This window comes from Erythrolamprus reginae, chromosome 1 (assembly GCF_031021105.1).
Source record: "Erythrolamprus reginae isolate rEryReg1 chromosome 1, rEryReg1.hap1, whole genome shotgun sequence".
In the NCBI taxonomy this organism is placed as follows: Eukaryota; Metazoa; Chordata; class Lepidosauria; order Squamata; family Dipsadidae; genus Erythrolamprus; species Erythrolamprus reginae.
Genome location: NC_091950.1, coordinates 337,805,136 through 337,823,279, shown reverse-complemented (window position 1 = coordinate 337,823,279; position 18,144 = coordinate 337,805,136). Strand labels below are relative to the sequence as shown.

The 18,144-nt window shown below is 35.0% G+C and overlaps 1 protein-coding gene across 1 annotated transcript in view; it reads right to left on the bottom strand.

Moving 5' to 3' along the window:
• The window catches only part of RYR2 (ryanodine receptor 2), a 279,326-nt gene that overhangs the window by 195,031 nt on the left and 66,151 nt on the right, over nucleotides 1–18,144 (bottom strand). Inside the window, exons 2-4 of the mRNA XM_070734013.1 lie at nucleotides 17,334–17,453; nucleotides 11,846–11,950; nucleotides 6,124–6,144 (exon numbers count right to left, since the gene is read on the bottom strand). Coding sequence (XP_070590114.1) covers nucleotides 6,124–6,144; nucleotides 11,846–11,950; nucleotides 17,334–17,453 — 246 coding nt within the window. The remainder of the gene's footprint in view (nucleotides 1–6,123; nucleotides 6,145–11,845; nucleotides 11,951–17,333; nucleotides 17,454–18,144) is intronic.

The window sequence follows — 18,144 nt, the reverse complement described above, 5'->3', positions numbered from 1 at the left end:
GGTCCTATTCTTTTTAATATGTTTGTGGGTGACATAGGGGAAGGTTTGGTAGGGAATGTTTGCCTATTTGCCGATGACTCTAAAGTGTGCAATAGGGTTGATATTCCTGGAAGCGTCTGTAATATGGTAAATGATTTAGCTTTACTAGATAAATGGTCAAAGCAATGGAAACTGCAGTTTAATGTTTCCAAATTTAAAATAATGCACTTGGGGAAAAGGAATCCTCAATCTGAGTATTGTATTGGCAGTTCTGTGTTAGCAAAAACTTCAGAAGAGAAGGTTTTAGGGGTAGTGATTTCTGACAGTCTCAAAGTGGGTGAGCAGTATGGTCGGGCGGTAGGAAAAGCAAGTAGGATGCTTGGCTGCATAGCTAGAGGTATAACAAGCAGGAAGAGGGAGATTGTGATCCTGCTATATAGAGCGCTGGTGAGACCACATTTGGAATATTGTGTTCAGTTCTGGAGACCTCACCTACAAAAAGATGTTGACAAAATTGAACGGGTCCAAAGAAGGGCTACAAGAATGGTGGAAGGTCTTAAGCATAAAACGTATCAGGAAAGACTTAATGAACTCAATCTGTATAATCCAGAGGACAGAAGGAAAAAGGGGGACATGATCGAAACATTTAAATATGTCAAAGGGTTAAATAACATTCAGGAGGGAAGTGTTTTTAATAGGAAAGTGAACACAAGAACAAGGGGACACAATCTGAAGTTAGTTGGGGGAAAGATCAAAAGCAACATGAGAAAATATTATTTTACTGAAAGAGTAGTAGATCCTTGGAACAAACTTCCAGCAGACATGGTTGGTAAATCCACAGTATCTGAATTTAAACATGCCTGGGATAAACATATATCCACCCTAAGATAAAATACAAAAAATAGTATAAGGGCCGACTAGATGGATCATGAGGTCTTTTTCGGCCGTCAGTCTTCTATGTTTCTATGTTTGTATTCTGATTCTTTTTGCCAATATGTAAGACAGAGCATTTATTGGTTGAGATTTGAAGTTGCCAGTTGTTTGACCATTCTGTTACATGATAAAGATCTTTTTGAAGGGTAGCAGCATTGCCGATGGTGTTAAATAGCTTAACAACATCAGCAAAGGGAATGCAGTTGCTTATAATATGATCACAAAGATTGTTTATATAAAATGTGAAGAGTGTTGGTCCTGGAACACTGCCTTGAGGGACACCACTGTTGGCAGGAGCAGGATTTGATATGGCACTTCCAATTTTGACCACTTGTTGTCTGTTGGAAACGAATGTGGTTATCCAATCATGTAGTGGCCAGGAAATGCCATAGAATTTTAGTTTAGTCTGACAAAGTTCCAGTGTTTCCCGTTTAGCACAGGCAATCATCCCATTGCATTAACAGTTAATTCTGGCAATTGCCATGATTCTGCTGCTCTTCTCCCATTTTTCCAAAGTGCTTTTACACTGGGGTTTCCCCCCACTTACTCCTTCTCTTTCATCTGCTGCTTCTGTAAGATATCGATGGAAATGGTGTTATTCACTTTCTCACTGTGATGGATGTGTTGTTGTTGCTCATGTAGAGGCAATAGACTTGTATTTTATCAAGAAAAATTGAGTGGCGGCCAAAGGGGATGGATTATATGATGCAATCAATCTAACACTGCTCCAACACACTACAATATGGGGTGGGGGGAAATAGGTGAGTTTGGAGAAGGAGAAATCAATCTAATCTAATGCAGAACCAACAGACTGTCTATTTACTAGCCACAGGCATTCCTTGGAGCTTTGTGTGCAGAAAGATATAATAGCTGAGCTATATCTGAGAGTTTCTTTAATACATTTTTCTCTGCATAGCACAAATATATATTTAGTGAGCTCAACAACTGCAGAACTGCACCCTGAAGTAAACAAATTTTAATGATTTTTAAAGAATTTTTACTGCCCAAACCAACATACACAGGCTTGAGAAAAGTAATTTCCTCAGGATTCGACTGAATTTTGAATGCTGTTGCAAAAAACACCACCAATATTTGTCTGTTAAAAGCTATGAATTAAAAGCTATGAAGGTGAACTGTGTAAATATTTTAATAGGAGATACATTGGTTAAAATATATATGCAGAGTTAAGTATAACCGTATCGCTTTTTCTTCTACTTCTAATAATATATTAATACTTGTAGCAATAGACTATAGTAGCATCCTGCTCATACTACATCATGATGACTGATTGTTAACCTATCAGATTGTTAACCGATCAGAAAAATAAAATTAATAGAAAGGTAGAGTTCAAGACAGCTTGATTTGCTATTTTTTAAAAGCAAAAATTAAATATTGCTATTTGTGTGTATGACTGTAGTGTATGACTGTATGAGTGTGTATGACTGTGTAGTAAATAAGTTTTTATAATGTATTTTTAAATTAGTTTTTTCAATTTTTTAACATTAGATTTGTATCTATATTGTATTGCTATTGTGTTGTGAGCCGCCCCGAGTCTTCGGAGAGGGGTGGCATACAAATCTAATAAATTATTATGATGATTATGATTATGATTATGATTATTATTTATTTCCAATAGATCAAATTGGTGTTAAAAATGCAGCATGCAAAATTTGCACAAAAGCTGGTAATTATACTGTAGATTCAGCACAAAAATTATATATATAATCTATTTAAGTCTAAGTGACTCTTTCTCAGTCAAGAAAGACAGAAACCTAGTGGGAGTTAAATTCTATTTAATCCAACAGCACTTGAAAAGTATAACTTGAATTTACCGCATGTGTTTTTAAATCCAATGTCAATAAATACAATAAATACAACTAATCACTCTGGCTCATATGCTGTCCGAAATTTGTACCCTATCTATCTATCTATCTATCTATCTATCTATCTATCTATCTATCTATCTATCTATCTATCTATCTATCTATCTATTTATCTAGACAGATAGCTAGCTAGCTAGCTATCCATCTAGATAGATAGATAGGTAGGTAGGTTGGTAGGTAGGTAGGTAGGTAGGTAGATAGATAGATAGATAGATAGATAGATAGATAGATAGATAGATAGATAGATAGATAGATAGATAGATAGATAGACAGATAGTTAAACACCTACTGGATATGGTAAAGATAGTCCTTGATTTACGATCACAATTGAGCCCAAAATTTATGTTAGTAAGTGAAACATTGTTAAGTGAATGTGCCCATTTTATCACTTTTCTTGCCTCAGTTAGTGAGTGAATAATGGCATTTGTTAAATTAGTAATGTGATTGGTAAGTGAATATGAATTTCCCATTGATTTTGCTTGTCAGAAAGTCCCAAAAGCTGATCACATAACACTGCAGATGCATAAATATGAACCAGTTACCAAGCATATTAATTCTGATCATGTGACCATGGAAATGCTATAACAGTCATAAGTGTGAAAAATAGTTACTGTGTAAGATATTTTCCCATTGCTGTTGTGACTTTGCATAGTCACTAAGTGAACTGTGCTAAACCGAGGAGTACCTCTATTATGTTATAATGATTGATTGACTGGTTCAAGAAAACTAAATAAAGAAAACGTAAATCTGTCAGTGCTTATTTTATTTGGTTTCATGAAAGAAAAGACTACATGTTCTACTAGAATTGTGAATCCAGGACTGAAGTTTGAAATCAATAGAAACATAATATAAAAATACATAGAAAGGATTTCAGATTTCAGGACCAGATGAACTGCATCCTAGAGTTCAGAAAGAACTATGTGATATTCTGTATTATTTTTAATTTTTAAAAAGTCTTTGTGTCAGTGCTGACTCCTGGCAACAGCTTGGAGCTTTCTTGGCAGAGTTTTTTAGAAGTGGTTTGCCATTGTCTTTAACTAAGCTCATTAATCCTGCTGTCACATCTACTATTCATTTGTACTGTTTTGGGTGTTGTAACAAAATGTAACAATCAGTATGTAGCAAAAAGTAAACAGAATGGAAAAAAAAAACCACACTCATAGTAAGAACCCGCAAATAAGGAAAAGTCAATTAATCACAAGTTTCAGATCTGGATGACAAATAATCTACAGGGCTTCAAATTTCATTTCGCGTTATATAGACCTGAGTATAGGAGCAGGGTTAAGGAAGGACTGGTACGCTGAGAAAAGCTACACAGTAAGATAAACAAAAGCCAGATAATATTTGGTTTTAAGCCTAAGCCTGTGGGACAAAGGACAAAAGGTTGGACATATACTCCTTTTGCTGGACATCTGGCAGCCTTCATTTAGCATGTTTACCCTTAAGAAAGATTTGTGAGAGAGGAACTAAAAGAAATCGTCATAAAAATTGAGACTGTAGAAAATACAACTTCAGCAACCAAGTAGTTAATGCTTGGAACTCTCTACCTGACTCTGTAATTTTGTCACCAAACCTCCAAAACTTTACCTTTAGACTATCCATTGTTGACCTCATCTAGTCCCTAAGAGGTCAGTAAGGGACGTGCATAAGTGCACCAGCTTGCCTACCATCCCTGTCCTAATGTTTCCCTCTTATAAGTACCCATCTCATGTATATAAACAGCCTTATATCTATGTATACTACCAATACGTACCTGACAAAATAAAATAAATAAATAAAATAAAATAAAATAAATATTCTCTCTTATTCCAAAATATAGGCTAAATAATAATGGGGATATGTTATAGGAAGACAGATTCTAATCAAAAACTTCACGTTCTTCTAACAATCAGAACAATTCAACAATGGAGTCAGTTAGCCAGAGAGGTGATGTGTTCCTTTTCATGGGATGCATTTTCATGGGGATGATACAACTGCTGTGATCCAAAGCAGGAAAGGTGCTTCAAAAGGTTGTCTACCTTTTACAGGATGGATCTGTGACTCAAGGAAAATGTATTTCAGTTAAGGAGGCCTACACCTCCATGTGCAACTACCAGATTAACTCAGGTGAAAAGACAGCTTTTTAAAAAGTTGTCGTCACATGTAGCAAATCCTTGCATTTCAGGTCTGAAACACCATCTGGCTTTAGATCAAAATAGTTCTAGTCCCAAAGCAAAAGCTGGATAGTTATTTGTCTGGGTGCTTTAATTTTGATTACTACATTGAACAGAGAGTTGGCCCTTCCAACATTTTAATTCCATTATGCTACTTGTCTAGAATTCTTACTTCAAAACAAAATGTTATATTAGCAGACCCACTGTAAGTATCTGAAAAATATTTTAGTCAATAATTTTGGTGACATGTCTAATAAAGATATAGAATGTAGCTCTTTCAGAAATTCCAATAAAAAGATAATAGAGGGATGCAAACATAAATACATATACTACTGTAATTCATTGTAATATAGACATACCAAGCAGGATTTTTAATCTACAGAGTTGATAATAAAAATTAAAACTATATAGACATGCAGACCTGGAGATTTCAAGCAGATTTACCTGGTAGATTTTTTAGAAATGCTAACACTTGAATGTACATAATAAGAATTATATATTTTCTTTTTCTTGTATATACAGTATATGTTATTTTACATTGTTTACATAAATATGTTATTTTACATTGACAGTATACGTGCATAAGACATCAATTTATTTTCAAAAAATTTCAAAGCAAACGTTACAGATTTTTAAATATTTTAAATGAATGCATACACTGAATTATGACAGTTTTTTTAATATTTTAAAGTAAGTATGCATTTAGATTCAAAATTAAGAGAAATCTGGAACCTGCTTTGTTTATGGTATACAGTACACTCTTTGGCAAATTGTCATTATATTGAACAATTCCATGTGTTCCAAATTTGGTAAACAAAGCAAATCTTCAATATCATATGTAAAAGTTTATGATATCACATACATTATTTCATTATGATATACATTTAATAAGAGATATTATACCAACTACACACTTAGAAGATGTACTTTAAAAAAGTTGAAATTTTAAGTATAATTCCTTTATTGCAGGAATAATATTCTGTATTATTTAATAGGATACGAAACACTTATGGATGCACCAGTACTAGCTACCAAAGCATTATAAAAGTATCCCCCTCCCCCCAAAAAAGTCTGTTATGAGCTTAGCAAAGCAATCATACAGGATTCATAATAATGTGGAAATTTGATTTTCTAATAAACCAGGATTATATTGCATCAAGAGAGTTCAGACATACCCATTTTTCCACATCAACTAGCTGTAAAAAGAAAGAAAAAAGAATATTGTTACAACCATTATATTTTGTAATATAGTTTTCACAATTTGATATAAAGACCTTTGTTAACATAATTATTTAACACTTTCTTAAAAATCTAAAATCTGATAAAGATATATTTTAAAGACAATTTTAACAAAGATTATACTGAAAGATAAAACTGATCCTACCTTCAGTTTCAGTCATGGGCATAATATGAAGGGGGGGGGAGTAAAATGAAAGAGAAGCAAATATAAATTTAAGTTTTAATATATTTAAAATGAAATGGATATTATGATATATTTATTATTTAATTCCTCAGCAAAAATACATTTCATGCAATATATACATGCAATGTCCAACAGCTTCATGGCTTAACATTTTACCACTTATAGATGGATGCTGTAACATAATAGAAAGGAGCACTTTGAATACTGCATGTAAAATGTTAAACTCTCCTGACTGTCATAAAAATGCCATTAACAATTCTCACTCCTTGCTGTGTTTCAAGCAGTTAAGAGTATGTGCATTCAAAGAAAATAAGAGCTGAAATTTCTTGAAGCTATAATAATACATCTTTACTTTACATGAGAAATGACACACTTAAAACAGGGTTTGTGTTGCTGCTGTTCCTTTTACCTCACTGTTACCACTTCAGAATCCACACTAGATCTCCTTTCACAACATGATTTAGATGTTATTATGAGTTTTACAAACTGAAATTGATTGCATGGAAAATCTGGAACTTCCATGTGACAATAAAATCCTTGAGTCCAATTCCCTAGCGGTAAAAATTTTGCATATACTCTGGGGCAGTGATGGCGAACCTATGGCACGGGTGCCACAGGTGGCACACGGAGCCATATCTGCCGGCACACAAGCTGAGCCCTAGCTCAGCACCAGCACACATGAGCGAGCCGGCCAGCTGATTTTCAACTCTCACGGAAGCTCTGGGAGGGCAATTTCGGCTTCCATAGGGCCTCCAGGGGGAGGGGTGTCACGCTGTATATTGACAGCCCCTCAGAGACATTTAGTAATGAAACAGTTAACTAGTGTGTCTTATTGGATCCTCCTCTTATGTCGCAATATCCTGCCAACTTTCTTCTCTCCTTCCTTCTTCCTAACCTCCATGATGTAAGATGTATATTTTCTCCTGTCCCTCGAGAGAGTCTTTTATTTGTTTATTTCAGTTTTTTAAATAAATATATCTTGTTTAAAAATGATTGAGGCTTCTATCCATCAACCTCCAGAGTTAAGGTCCTAACAGACTTTAATTTCCGTGACAAGGGGGAGGGCGTTTTTGCCCTCCATAGGCTCCAGGGAAGCCTCTGGAACCTGGGGAGGGTGAAAACGGGCCTACCAGGCCCACCAGAATTTGGGGAATGGGCTGTTTCTGGCCACTAGAGGGCCTCTGGAGGGGCAAGGGAGGCAATTTTTGCCCCCCCCCAGGCATTGAATAATGAGTGTGGGCACTCACACAGGTGTTATAGTGTCTGCGCATGTGCTTTCGGTATTGGGAAGGGGGGAAGGTTCACCATCACTGCTCTAGGGGGGAAAAGCTGCATTTGTGCAGAATCATAATTTGAAGTACCGTATTTTTCGGAGCATAAAACGCACCAGATTATAAAACGCACCTTAGTTTTTGGGGAGGAAAATAGGGAAAATAATCAGTATTCATCTGGCTAGCATCCTTAGCTAGCACATTATTTTATCCCCATGTTAGGGCTTTAAAAAAAACTTTATTTGGAGAGAGTAACAATGAAACAGCTTGCAAGCCAAGACCTGGAACATCATTAGCACTTGGAAAGAAGCATTCTGAGCAAATAAAGCAATGGAAAAAACCCTGCAAAGACTTAGGCTTGGAAAACATTCTTTGCAGAGAATAACAATTAATGAGCGTGCAAGCCAGTAAGAGCTGGGAACATTGTTAGCACCTGGTTAGACCTGGAAAGAAACATTCAGAGCAAGTAGATAATGGAAAAAAACCCCTACAAAGACAGGATTTGGAAAACATTCTTTGCAGAGGGTAACAATGAAAGAGCCTGCAAGGTAAGAGCTTGGAAGATCGTAGCAGCTAGTTAGGGCTGGGGAGAGGGAGCTACATTCAGAGTATAAGATGCACCCCAATTATCAGCCTCTTTTAGGGAGGAAAAAGGTGCGTCTTATACTCCGAAAAATATGGTAGGTTTTAGAACAACAAGAAGGAATCATGACTCTGTGACTGAGCATATATAGTTAGAACCTAGCAACTTCAGTTAAAAGAAGTAGGCTTTAAATGATGGAAACGTACCCATTAAACATTAAAATAGCTACACAATTAATCTTATCATAAAAGATTGCACTTATTCATTATTTCCTAGAGAATTAATGGAACTGAACTGTCTCTTTCATGATTCTTTTTTTCTCTATATTTATCATAGTAACCAGGAAAGCCAGTAAGACTTGTTTGTGATTATTTGAGAAACATACATTAATACATACCAGTATTATATATGTCAACGATGCAAATAGGGCAACAGTCAGGACCACCAGAAGTGTACTGTGACATGCCTGCTAATTTGGACTTTTTTCAGCTGTAATTGCTATGCCAATAAAACAAGTGCAAAGTGGGACGAAACTAGAGACACTACCTAGTACATTAACCATGCTTTTAAGAAACGAATACAAGGAAACCTCTCAACAAGAAATTGGTTAGACACATCTGGAAAAACATACTGACTGCTGTAATAGAGGTCAAAAGACAACTATCTCATTGTCATCTGGAATGATCTACTCTCCTGGGAATCCAGACTACCTTCCACCACCACAACTGAGTAAGAACTTTTTCCTCCTACGGGAGAACAAGCAAAACATGCCACATTGTTCCTCCGTGGTTTAGACCAGTGTTTTCTCAACATAGACAACTTTAAAACGTGTGGATTTCATCTCCCACAATCCCCCACCCAGCAAGGCGGCTGGGATTCCTGACAGTTCAAGTCCACACATTTTAAAAGTTGCCAAGATTGAGAAACATTGGTTTAGACTGCTTCCAGGAAGAATCTGCACAAATTCACAATCCGTTGCTCAGGCAGCAAATGCAAGAGAGAAAATGAGTATCTCTCACTAATGAAAGCAGTACTATATTAGTAAATTTTGAAGTACAGGCACTCATGATGGCACAGCAAGGGAGAGTGTATCAGAAAGAGCACATAGACACAATTATGAATAGCAATACATTTCACACTCCAATGTATTTAGGGAAGATTACAGTCATATAATAATGTGTTGGCAAATGCAGAATGTTATTATGATAGACTGAATTCCTAGTCTATTTGGGACTTCTAAACAAACATCTAAGTATAGTCAACCTCACAGGATCTTTATGAGCATAAGGGTTGTTAATAAGAGAGGGGATAAACCTACCCTGCACAAAATACCATGAATAAAATGAGATAATTATGCAAAGATAACAGGAAGTATAAGATGTATGAGGAAAAGGCTTTTCTGCTGTTTAAAGCAGGTTATAGAAGTAATGGGTTACATTACTTTTAGCCTATTTAATTCTGATAGACAACACAAACATACTGTCCAAGATATAGAAAACAGAAATTTCTTCCAACAATATGCAGCAAAATCCTTAATAAAGAATTCAAATACAAACAAGTCTCCTTAGATATATCAGCCCATACATTGTTTCTCAATGGTTCAACATAAATGAGGAATCCTACTTTCCTTCTCAGTTCTGCTGTTTTGTACATAAAAGATAGAAAGTTGGAATGAGCAAAGACAACTCCTATTGGGATTGCTAATTATCCACAGAATTGATACCAGAGAGTCTGGAAACCTCATGGTAATAGGCAGATATACAGATACATACAGACATGCACATGTATCAGGGATGGGCTACTGCCTGGACGGGGGGGGGGGGTGACACGCAATGGGGTAGCAAAAATGGAGCTCCACCCCAGAGTACCCAATTTGCACTGAAATATGTTGAAAGAAAATGCAGGCATCCTGCATAAGCCATGCCCACAAAATTTTGGTAGCCCTTCACTGGCATGTACATATATAAACATAATATAAAATTTTATCTATTGCACCTATTTTTCTTACTCCCTGCTTTTGGCTGTCTTTTGTTTTGTTTTTGACAATTAACTTGTATAAAAGGGAATTGGACTGACTAGGATACAAACTAAAATGGAAATTACAGATAGTAATTTTCCAACACTTTTTACCCCCTCCCCTCCATTAGCTGAGAGCACATGGCCAAAAAACCCATTCAGAACTCCTTCATAGTCACATAAGGCAGAAAAGACAATACAGACAGCCAACAAAAAGAGATGAGAAAAGAGGAAGACTAGCTTGCAGAAGGTTATATATGCACCAATATTAAGGAAAACTCTGCATTCAGTTCTACAAATTCTTTTCAGCCAGAACATTTTTTTAAATCATCTTGGGCTCATTCAAAACCAAGCCACCTGAAAATATTTTGCATTACAATAGGTAGCTCCCAGAAAAATACTGCTGCTAGAAAAATCCATATGCTCTGCCTTATCTAAAGAGAAGATTGCAGCAAAATGCAGAGGGATGCCTGAAGGCAATGCAGATGATGTCATTATTCCTGCTCTTTTAAAAAAATCAACAATTCCCTAGCACTACATCTGTGAATACAAGATATGTATCCAAGTCAATATTGTTGGGAAGTGTCTTTTTCCCCACAAGAGGCTAATTTAATGTGATTTCCCTTTAATTATTTAACTTTTTAAATTTAGCTTCCAACTAGATTTCACAATAAAGTCAGAAACAGCATTATAAAAGGGATAACTTTAAAAATGAATAAAATGTAAGTTATGTGCCTGATTCTGGATCCAATCATAGAGGAACAAATACTTCAAAGCAAACTGTGGATGATACCAAAATGCATTTCTATAATTATATCTGACAAGTTTACACAAGCCTAGCACACACTCATTTCCAATTATAGTCTCACCAAAATGCATTAAACAAAAATGATTTAGCTTAAAGGGGGGGAAAGAGATGAGAGACTGTTGATTGATATCATGCAGTCGTTCATGCAAAATGCTAGAAAACAGCAACGTATAATGCTTTAAGTACGACATGCTTTTCAAGCAGCTGGGGCAATCCACTTTGGGTAAAATTGCATTGCAGAAAGGAGATATAAATTCTGTAATTCTTTACTATGTCCAAGGTCGATACTCTTTTGGTAATAAAATTACAAATAGTTTAAAAAAACTGTGTGCCACAAGTTGCAAGCTAAATAAATGATGATATCAAAAAGCAAAACTAAGGAGTAGCCATGTAGAAGTTAACATCCAAAATCCCATTATTTTATTACCTTAGAAAAGGCTTAATTTTTGTTCTTTTTTTTTCAACCACCAGAATCCTTTTTTTCCCTTTCCTTTCTGAATTTGACTTGACCACAAAAGATTTAATGGAATTTTGAAATCTCTTTACAGTATTTCAATGCAGCTTTAGTGGAAATTTAATAATCTAAGTCTTAACCAAGATTCTAAGAATTATTAAAAGTATCTCAGTACAATATAGAGTCGCAATTGTTATCAATGATTAATAAAAATATAATATTGCAAAAGCTGCCCTATATAACTGACTTGGATTTTCCTGGGAGAAAATCTGAATGTTACAAAAGGGTATAATTTATCCTTAATTCAAAATGCCATTCCACTTGTAACACATCACAACTTACCCCTTCTGCTTTCTCCTCTGTGTTAGCCAGCATTTCTTGGAGAGCTCTGACTGACAATGATTGCTCCAGAACAAAAGTACAGATGGAGAGATCCGGAGGAACATTCTAATTGGGGGGAAAAAGAAATTATGAAAAGAGCATTGAACAAGGCATTCTCCTCATACTTTATCACAATCCTCTATATCTGAAATCTATACATGTCCAATTTGAACAATTATATGTACACCTGAGCAATGGAAACAAGAAAACAAGGAATAAAGAAATGGAAGATAAAATTAATAAAATAATATGAGCCCAATAGGATATTGCTGCACATTTTATTTCAATGCCAGGAGTGTTTTAAAGTAAGATATATATTCAGTCTAATCCTCTCTCTTTTAACAAATTTAATTAAGTTCTTTCTTCTGTGAAGTTCAAGCTTCCAGGAATTAAATGGTTTAACTATATGCACATTGGTTTTAAAAACTGGTGTCATTTTGTTTGTGATGCCAATCACTTAAAACTTGTAAGAGATCATTGCGCTTACTACAGAAGAAGCCTCAATCAGCCAGACGATAAACAATCCAAGGGAACAATTAAAAGCAAATGAGTAAACTGAAGCAGTTTACTGATGTTGTAATTACATATGCATAATGCAGACTGTAAGTTTTATTTATGACCTAATGCAAAGAAAGGACAAGTCTAAAATTATATTGTTTCATTTTTCACACAGAATTATTTTATTTCTTAGTACAAATTTCCTTTTTAATACATTAAGGTATTCTTTTATATGCTTTATGAGAGATTTCTAAAGAGAGTTATATACAATGGTAATGATGCTTTCACTGTATGTGCTTTACTGCTGACTGAGTTTGCTTTTATGTAAGTCTATTTGAGAGCCTTCTCTGCTGAAGGGTACAATAAAATAGTTTAAATGAATGGTGTTCTAAAAGCGGCTTATGATATGCATCTGCTTATACAACATACACACAACACAAGAGTACATAAAAAAATGGGAAAAGCTGATTCAAATCTTCAAAAATATGCTTCATTTGCACATTATATTTTGGGTGTAAATACAACTGTTCATAAAAAAATACCTTTGATTATTCATTTATACAATCTTATTTTTTTGGCTTTTATTCATAAGAGAAAGAACATATTAAAATATAAGTTAAAGGCAGAATTACATGAACGTTTCAATAGGCAGTGCTGGCAGTCTTTGGGTCCCCTAAAATGGCCCATGTCATATTACTATTCCACAAGTTACACTGACTTCTGGTTTTCTCTAGGTGTAATTCAAGGTGTTGATTCAATTACAGTACATATAAAGCCTTGCATAACATGAGTCCAGGACATGAGGGACCCAATGGGACAGGCCTACTTCACCCATGACAACAGAGGAAGCATGCTGTATATACTATTGGTTAAGTAATTCTGGCTGGCAGGATCCAGACCTCTGCTATGGCTACAGCCCTTTGGAACATTTTGGCCCCAGGATGAGATCTTTCCCCACCCTCCTGACTTCCTGCAAGGGCCTGAAGACTTGACGTAGGGTCCCAATGGGGATGGGTGGATGGATGGATGGATGGATGGATGGATGGATGGATGGATGGAAGGAAGGAAGGAAGGAAGGAAGGAAGGAAGGAAGGAAGGAAGGAAGGAAGGAAGGAAGGAAGGAAGGAAGGAGGGAAGGAGGGAAGGAGGGAAGGTGGGATGGATGGATGGATGGATGGATAGATAGATAGATAGATAGATAGATAGATAGATAGATAGATAGATAGATAGATAGATAGATATTGTCTCAATCCATATATTTACATAGCAAATAAATTTAGTAAATAAAGGTAACATACTGTATATATAATAAATTTCCAAATAATTTCCAAATGTAACTTTATCATGAGGCATTTGTTTCCCCAGATATGGTAGATACAATTTCTCACCACTTGAGGGCATATTCAAACAATGTAACCAAAGAATATACTGTAACTACTAATACAAAACAAACCATTCCCTGGCATTTTCCTATTCACAAGAAACTATAAAATGATGGATTTTTTTCTACATCAAGGAATTCAAGAGGGAAGGGGACTTAGCTAGGAGAAACCATGTGTTATTTAAAGTGTGTGTGTGTGTGTGTGTGTAGGCTTACAAATCTCTATCTAGATTGATTCTATTTCTTGGAGTAATTTAAAAGTGGTACAAGTAGATCCTTGTAGATAAAAAATACATTTAGATCAGCTCTATCACTTTTTTTCTTTTCAGGCTATCATCCAAGTTACAAATTTCATGTGGCAGTTGGTGATTTTGCTATTATCTTCTCATCTTTGATTCTATCACGGAGGAACAACTTTTCTTCTGACAGAATGATCTTAGTGGCTAAATTGCCAGATCAATTTCATCCAATATCACTTATACTGTGACACATTGTAATTTTGCTATAGTAATAGGCAAGCCACATTATCTTAATAAATAAAATTTCTTCCAGGCAAAACATATGGTCAGATGATGATTGTAGAACCAATCATAAACTGCCAATGTGCAAGTTCCAAGTTAAGCTTTAAAAAAAGCCTGTTTCCATGATAAAATCTTTAACACCTACCATTTTCAAAGAAAATATCAAGCACTTCTTTCAGGTCCTGAAACTCACCGATAGAGGACCAAAAGAATCATGGAACAAACTTAAAGAGGTTATTAAGGATAAATGTGAAAAGAAACTGCCAAAAATGAAGAAACAGAAGAAAGGAAATTAGATGTCAGAAGAAACCATGAAAATTCACAAGAGAAGAGAAACCAAAGCCAAGAAAGATAAAAATTTCACAAGGAAGCATAACAAAGAGCTTCAGAGAGCTATTAAAAGTGGAAAAAGTGATGCCAGATGTTCAAATTGGTTTAGAAAGTCTAAAGAACACAAACATTATTCCTAAACATGCCAGATAATTGAAAAAGCTAAATAATACCCAAAACAAGTCAATATGTGCTTCACTGATTATGTCAATCACATCGATCTGTGGAAAGTGCTCAGAAAAATGGGAATCCCAGAACAATTCGATGGCTTGATAAGAAATTTTTATACAGGCCAGAAAGCCATAGTACAGACAGAAAGAACATGGCAAAACAGAAAGGCTCACGCACATGATTATGAAGACTATTAAAAATTGTTTCCATAAGATCTTACAGAATCATCAAAACAAATGCTATTACAAATACAGTGATACCTTGTCTTACAAACTTAATTGGTTCTGGGACGAGGTTCTTAAGGTGAAACGTTTGTAAGACGAAACAATGTTTCCCATAGGAATCAATGGAAAAATGATTAATGTGTGCAAGCCCAAAATTCATCCCTTTTGCCAGCCGAAGCGCCCGCTTTTGCACTGCTGGGATTCCCCTGAGGCTCCCCTCCATGGGAAACCCCACCTCTAGACTTCTGTGTTTTTGTGATGCTGCAGGGGAATCCTTGCCAGCGAAGGGCCCATTTTTGTGCTGCTGGCATTCCCCTGCTGGGATTCCCCTGCAGCATCACAAAAACACGGAAGTCCAGAGGTGGGGTTTCCCATGGAGGGGAGCCTCATGGGAATCCCAGCAGCAAAAAAAGGGGGGTTCGCTGGCAATGGAAGTCCGGAGGAGGGGCATCCCAGCAGTGGCAGTGGGTTTGTAAGGTGAAAATAGTTTGTAAGAAGAGGCAAAAAAATCTTAAACCGCGGGTTTGTATCTCGAAAAGTTTGTATGACGAGGCGTTTGTAAGATGAGGTATCACTGTAATTGCCCAAAATCTTTAAGGACAAAAACTTCGTAACAATATGTTTTTCTTAAATTATATTTATTTGTTAAACAAATATCTTTTTGGAATAGAATAGAATAGAATAGAATAGAATTCTTTATTGGCCAAGTGTGATTGGATGCACAAGAAATTTGTCTTTGGTGCATATGCTCTCAGTGTACATAAAAGAAAAGATACATTTGTCAAAAATCAAAAACAAACATTTAATGATTGTCATAGGGTACAAATAAGCAATCAATTCTTTTATTATAGAACCATACTTCAATTCTGTTACATTTTTTTAGGATTGTTCAGTTACAAGGGAACAGGATAGATGAATCCATCAAGATCAGTGTTATTGTAATGAATATTTAACATTCCAATTAATTTTTATGATGATGAATAATACTTTGAAAATGATGAGCTGCTGAAAATAAAACATTTAGTCTGTGCCATATAGGGAGTAATATGTTTAATTAAAATAATATTAAGGAAAACATTGGAGGAAAAAATTGCCTGAATTCACCTTCTTTTGAAGATTGTATATTCAGAATTTTAAAAATATATTCAAATCTCTTATCAACATATCTAACTTATCTAACTTTACCAAAAGAAAATATTAGTAGCTAAAACTAGTTCAAAAACATAGCTAGAAAAAAACTTTTTAAAAAAAGAAATCAAAATAATCCCTGCCATGCAAATATGTCATCAAATAGAATAGAGAATTAAAAATACACTAGAATCTAACTATATACAATACAGGTATATGTTATATATTTTATGTTTAATCACTGCCCTGTTTCATGATTTTCTGAAGCACAACAGCACTGAAAAAGTAACTATGATCAGTTCTTACAACTTTATATTTATATATCACATTTAAAAACTTAACTTTGCTCCTGATTTTGCTTTAACTGTAGTTTCCAGACCACAATAATAGCTATCCCAAAGAGAACACAATGAATCTATCAAGATACCAGGTTATCAACTTATTTATTAACAGCCATTTCTGTCCATGATGACATTCTTGGTATTGCAGCCACTTTGTCACTCATGACTCTAATGTTTTCTAAATCCCATTCTTCCCACAAAAGCTCTGTACAGATTTCTAGTAAATTTAATCTTTCATTAAATTGCTTTTTTTTTATAAAATTGGATGCATTTAAGAATGTACTCTGAGATATAACTGAAGAGAGGGATAAATATAATATTATATATATTATAAAATATAATTCTATACAATAATAAAATATACTCATAGCTGCTGTGAAGAATATCAGAAGCTATTTGTATCTTTTTTTCTTTCTTTTCTATTTTTCTTTAACTTTTTTCTCTCTGCACTTTTTTGTTTTTTAAATTTTGTTTCTTTTTCTCTTTTCTTCTTTATATTTAGTTTGTATTACTTTTTAATCTTATTTTTTAAAGGTAAAAAAGAATGTTGTCTCAAGAGCACCTCTTTAATATTTTAAAATTTCAGAAACTGTTTTATATCACAGATAAACATAGCTGTCTCACAAGGATGCTAAATATACCTCCATGTATGAATGCATATACTATATTATGCAAGGCTACTGAAACTGCCGCAAGAGCAGGCTTTCTTGTCAGTAAAACCTCATGTTGCTGTTTATATGCAATGTTACAGCTCATTCTCCCTTGCAGCCCACTGTTCTCTTGGCATCTGATATGGTTCGTGAAGCAGAATCAGTAATATCTAAAACAGCATTAGAACAAGACAGCTTGATGTACCTTGGAATTTGAAGTTGATTCCAAGAAGCAGAGCCTGTTGCCAAACCCTTCTGCAGCAAGACACAATTTCTGTTGTTCCTTGTGAACAGTAGCAGTACACTGCAGAACCACTTCATCATCCTATTAAAAATAAAGAGAGAGAGAGAGAGAGAGAGAATGACAAGATTAAGTCCTTTAGATTGCAGGTCTTTGGGATGTATTTCCAAATATAGCTGAAGTCAAAATTAATCCTAGGACAGTTGTTTATTTATTTCACTGACATAAATCCTGTCATCACTGAATGAGAAGAAATAAGCACAGCAGGACAATCACATACCATACTCACAATTAAACCAAAAAAGTCTTTTCCAACTGGAAATATTTTTGATTTACTTATTTATATACAGTATGTCGTTTAAAAAACTTATCTTTCTAAGTGATTTCAAGATAATGTGTAACCACTTTGCACTTTGTATTTTTGATATATCTGTATGGCAACCTCATTTCAAGAATTTAAGCTAACATTTTAATTTCAAATATAATCATAATATTAGCTGCAGCAATTAAGGTGATTGCTAAGCTGAGTATCGCTAGCCAAGGATGACCCATGGTTTTCATTAGTAAACAATAACTCAAAGGCACCAAAATCACAAACTTCTGATTTATTATACTAAATTTATATACTGCCCATCTCACTTTTTAACACTAAAGGAGTGCCTAGCACTAAAGGATTGTCAAGCACCTGAAATGGGATCACATCATCATGGGAATGGTACAGCAGTTATAACTTCAAAGACAAATTGTAAATAACTTTTTTCAAGTCTGTTGTAAC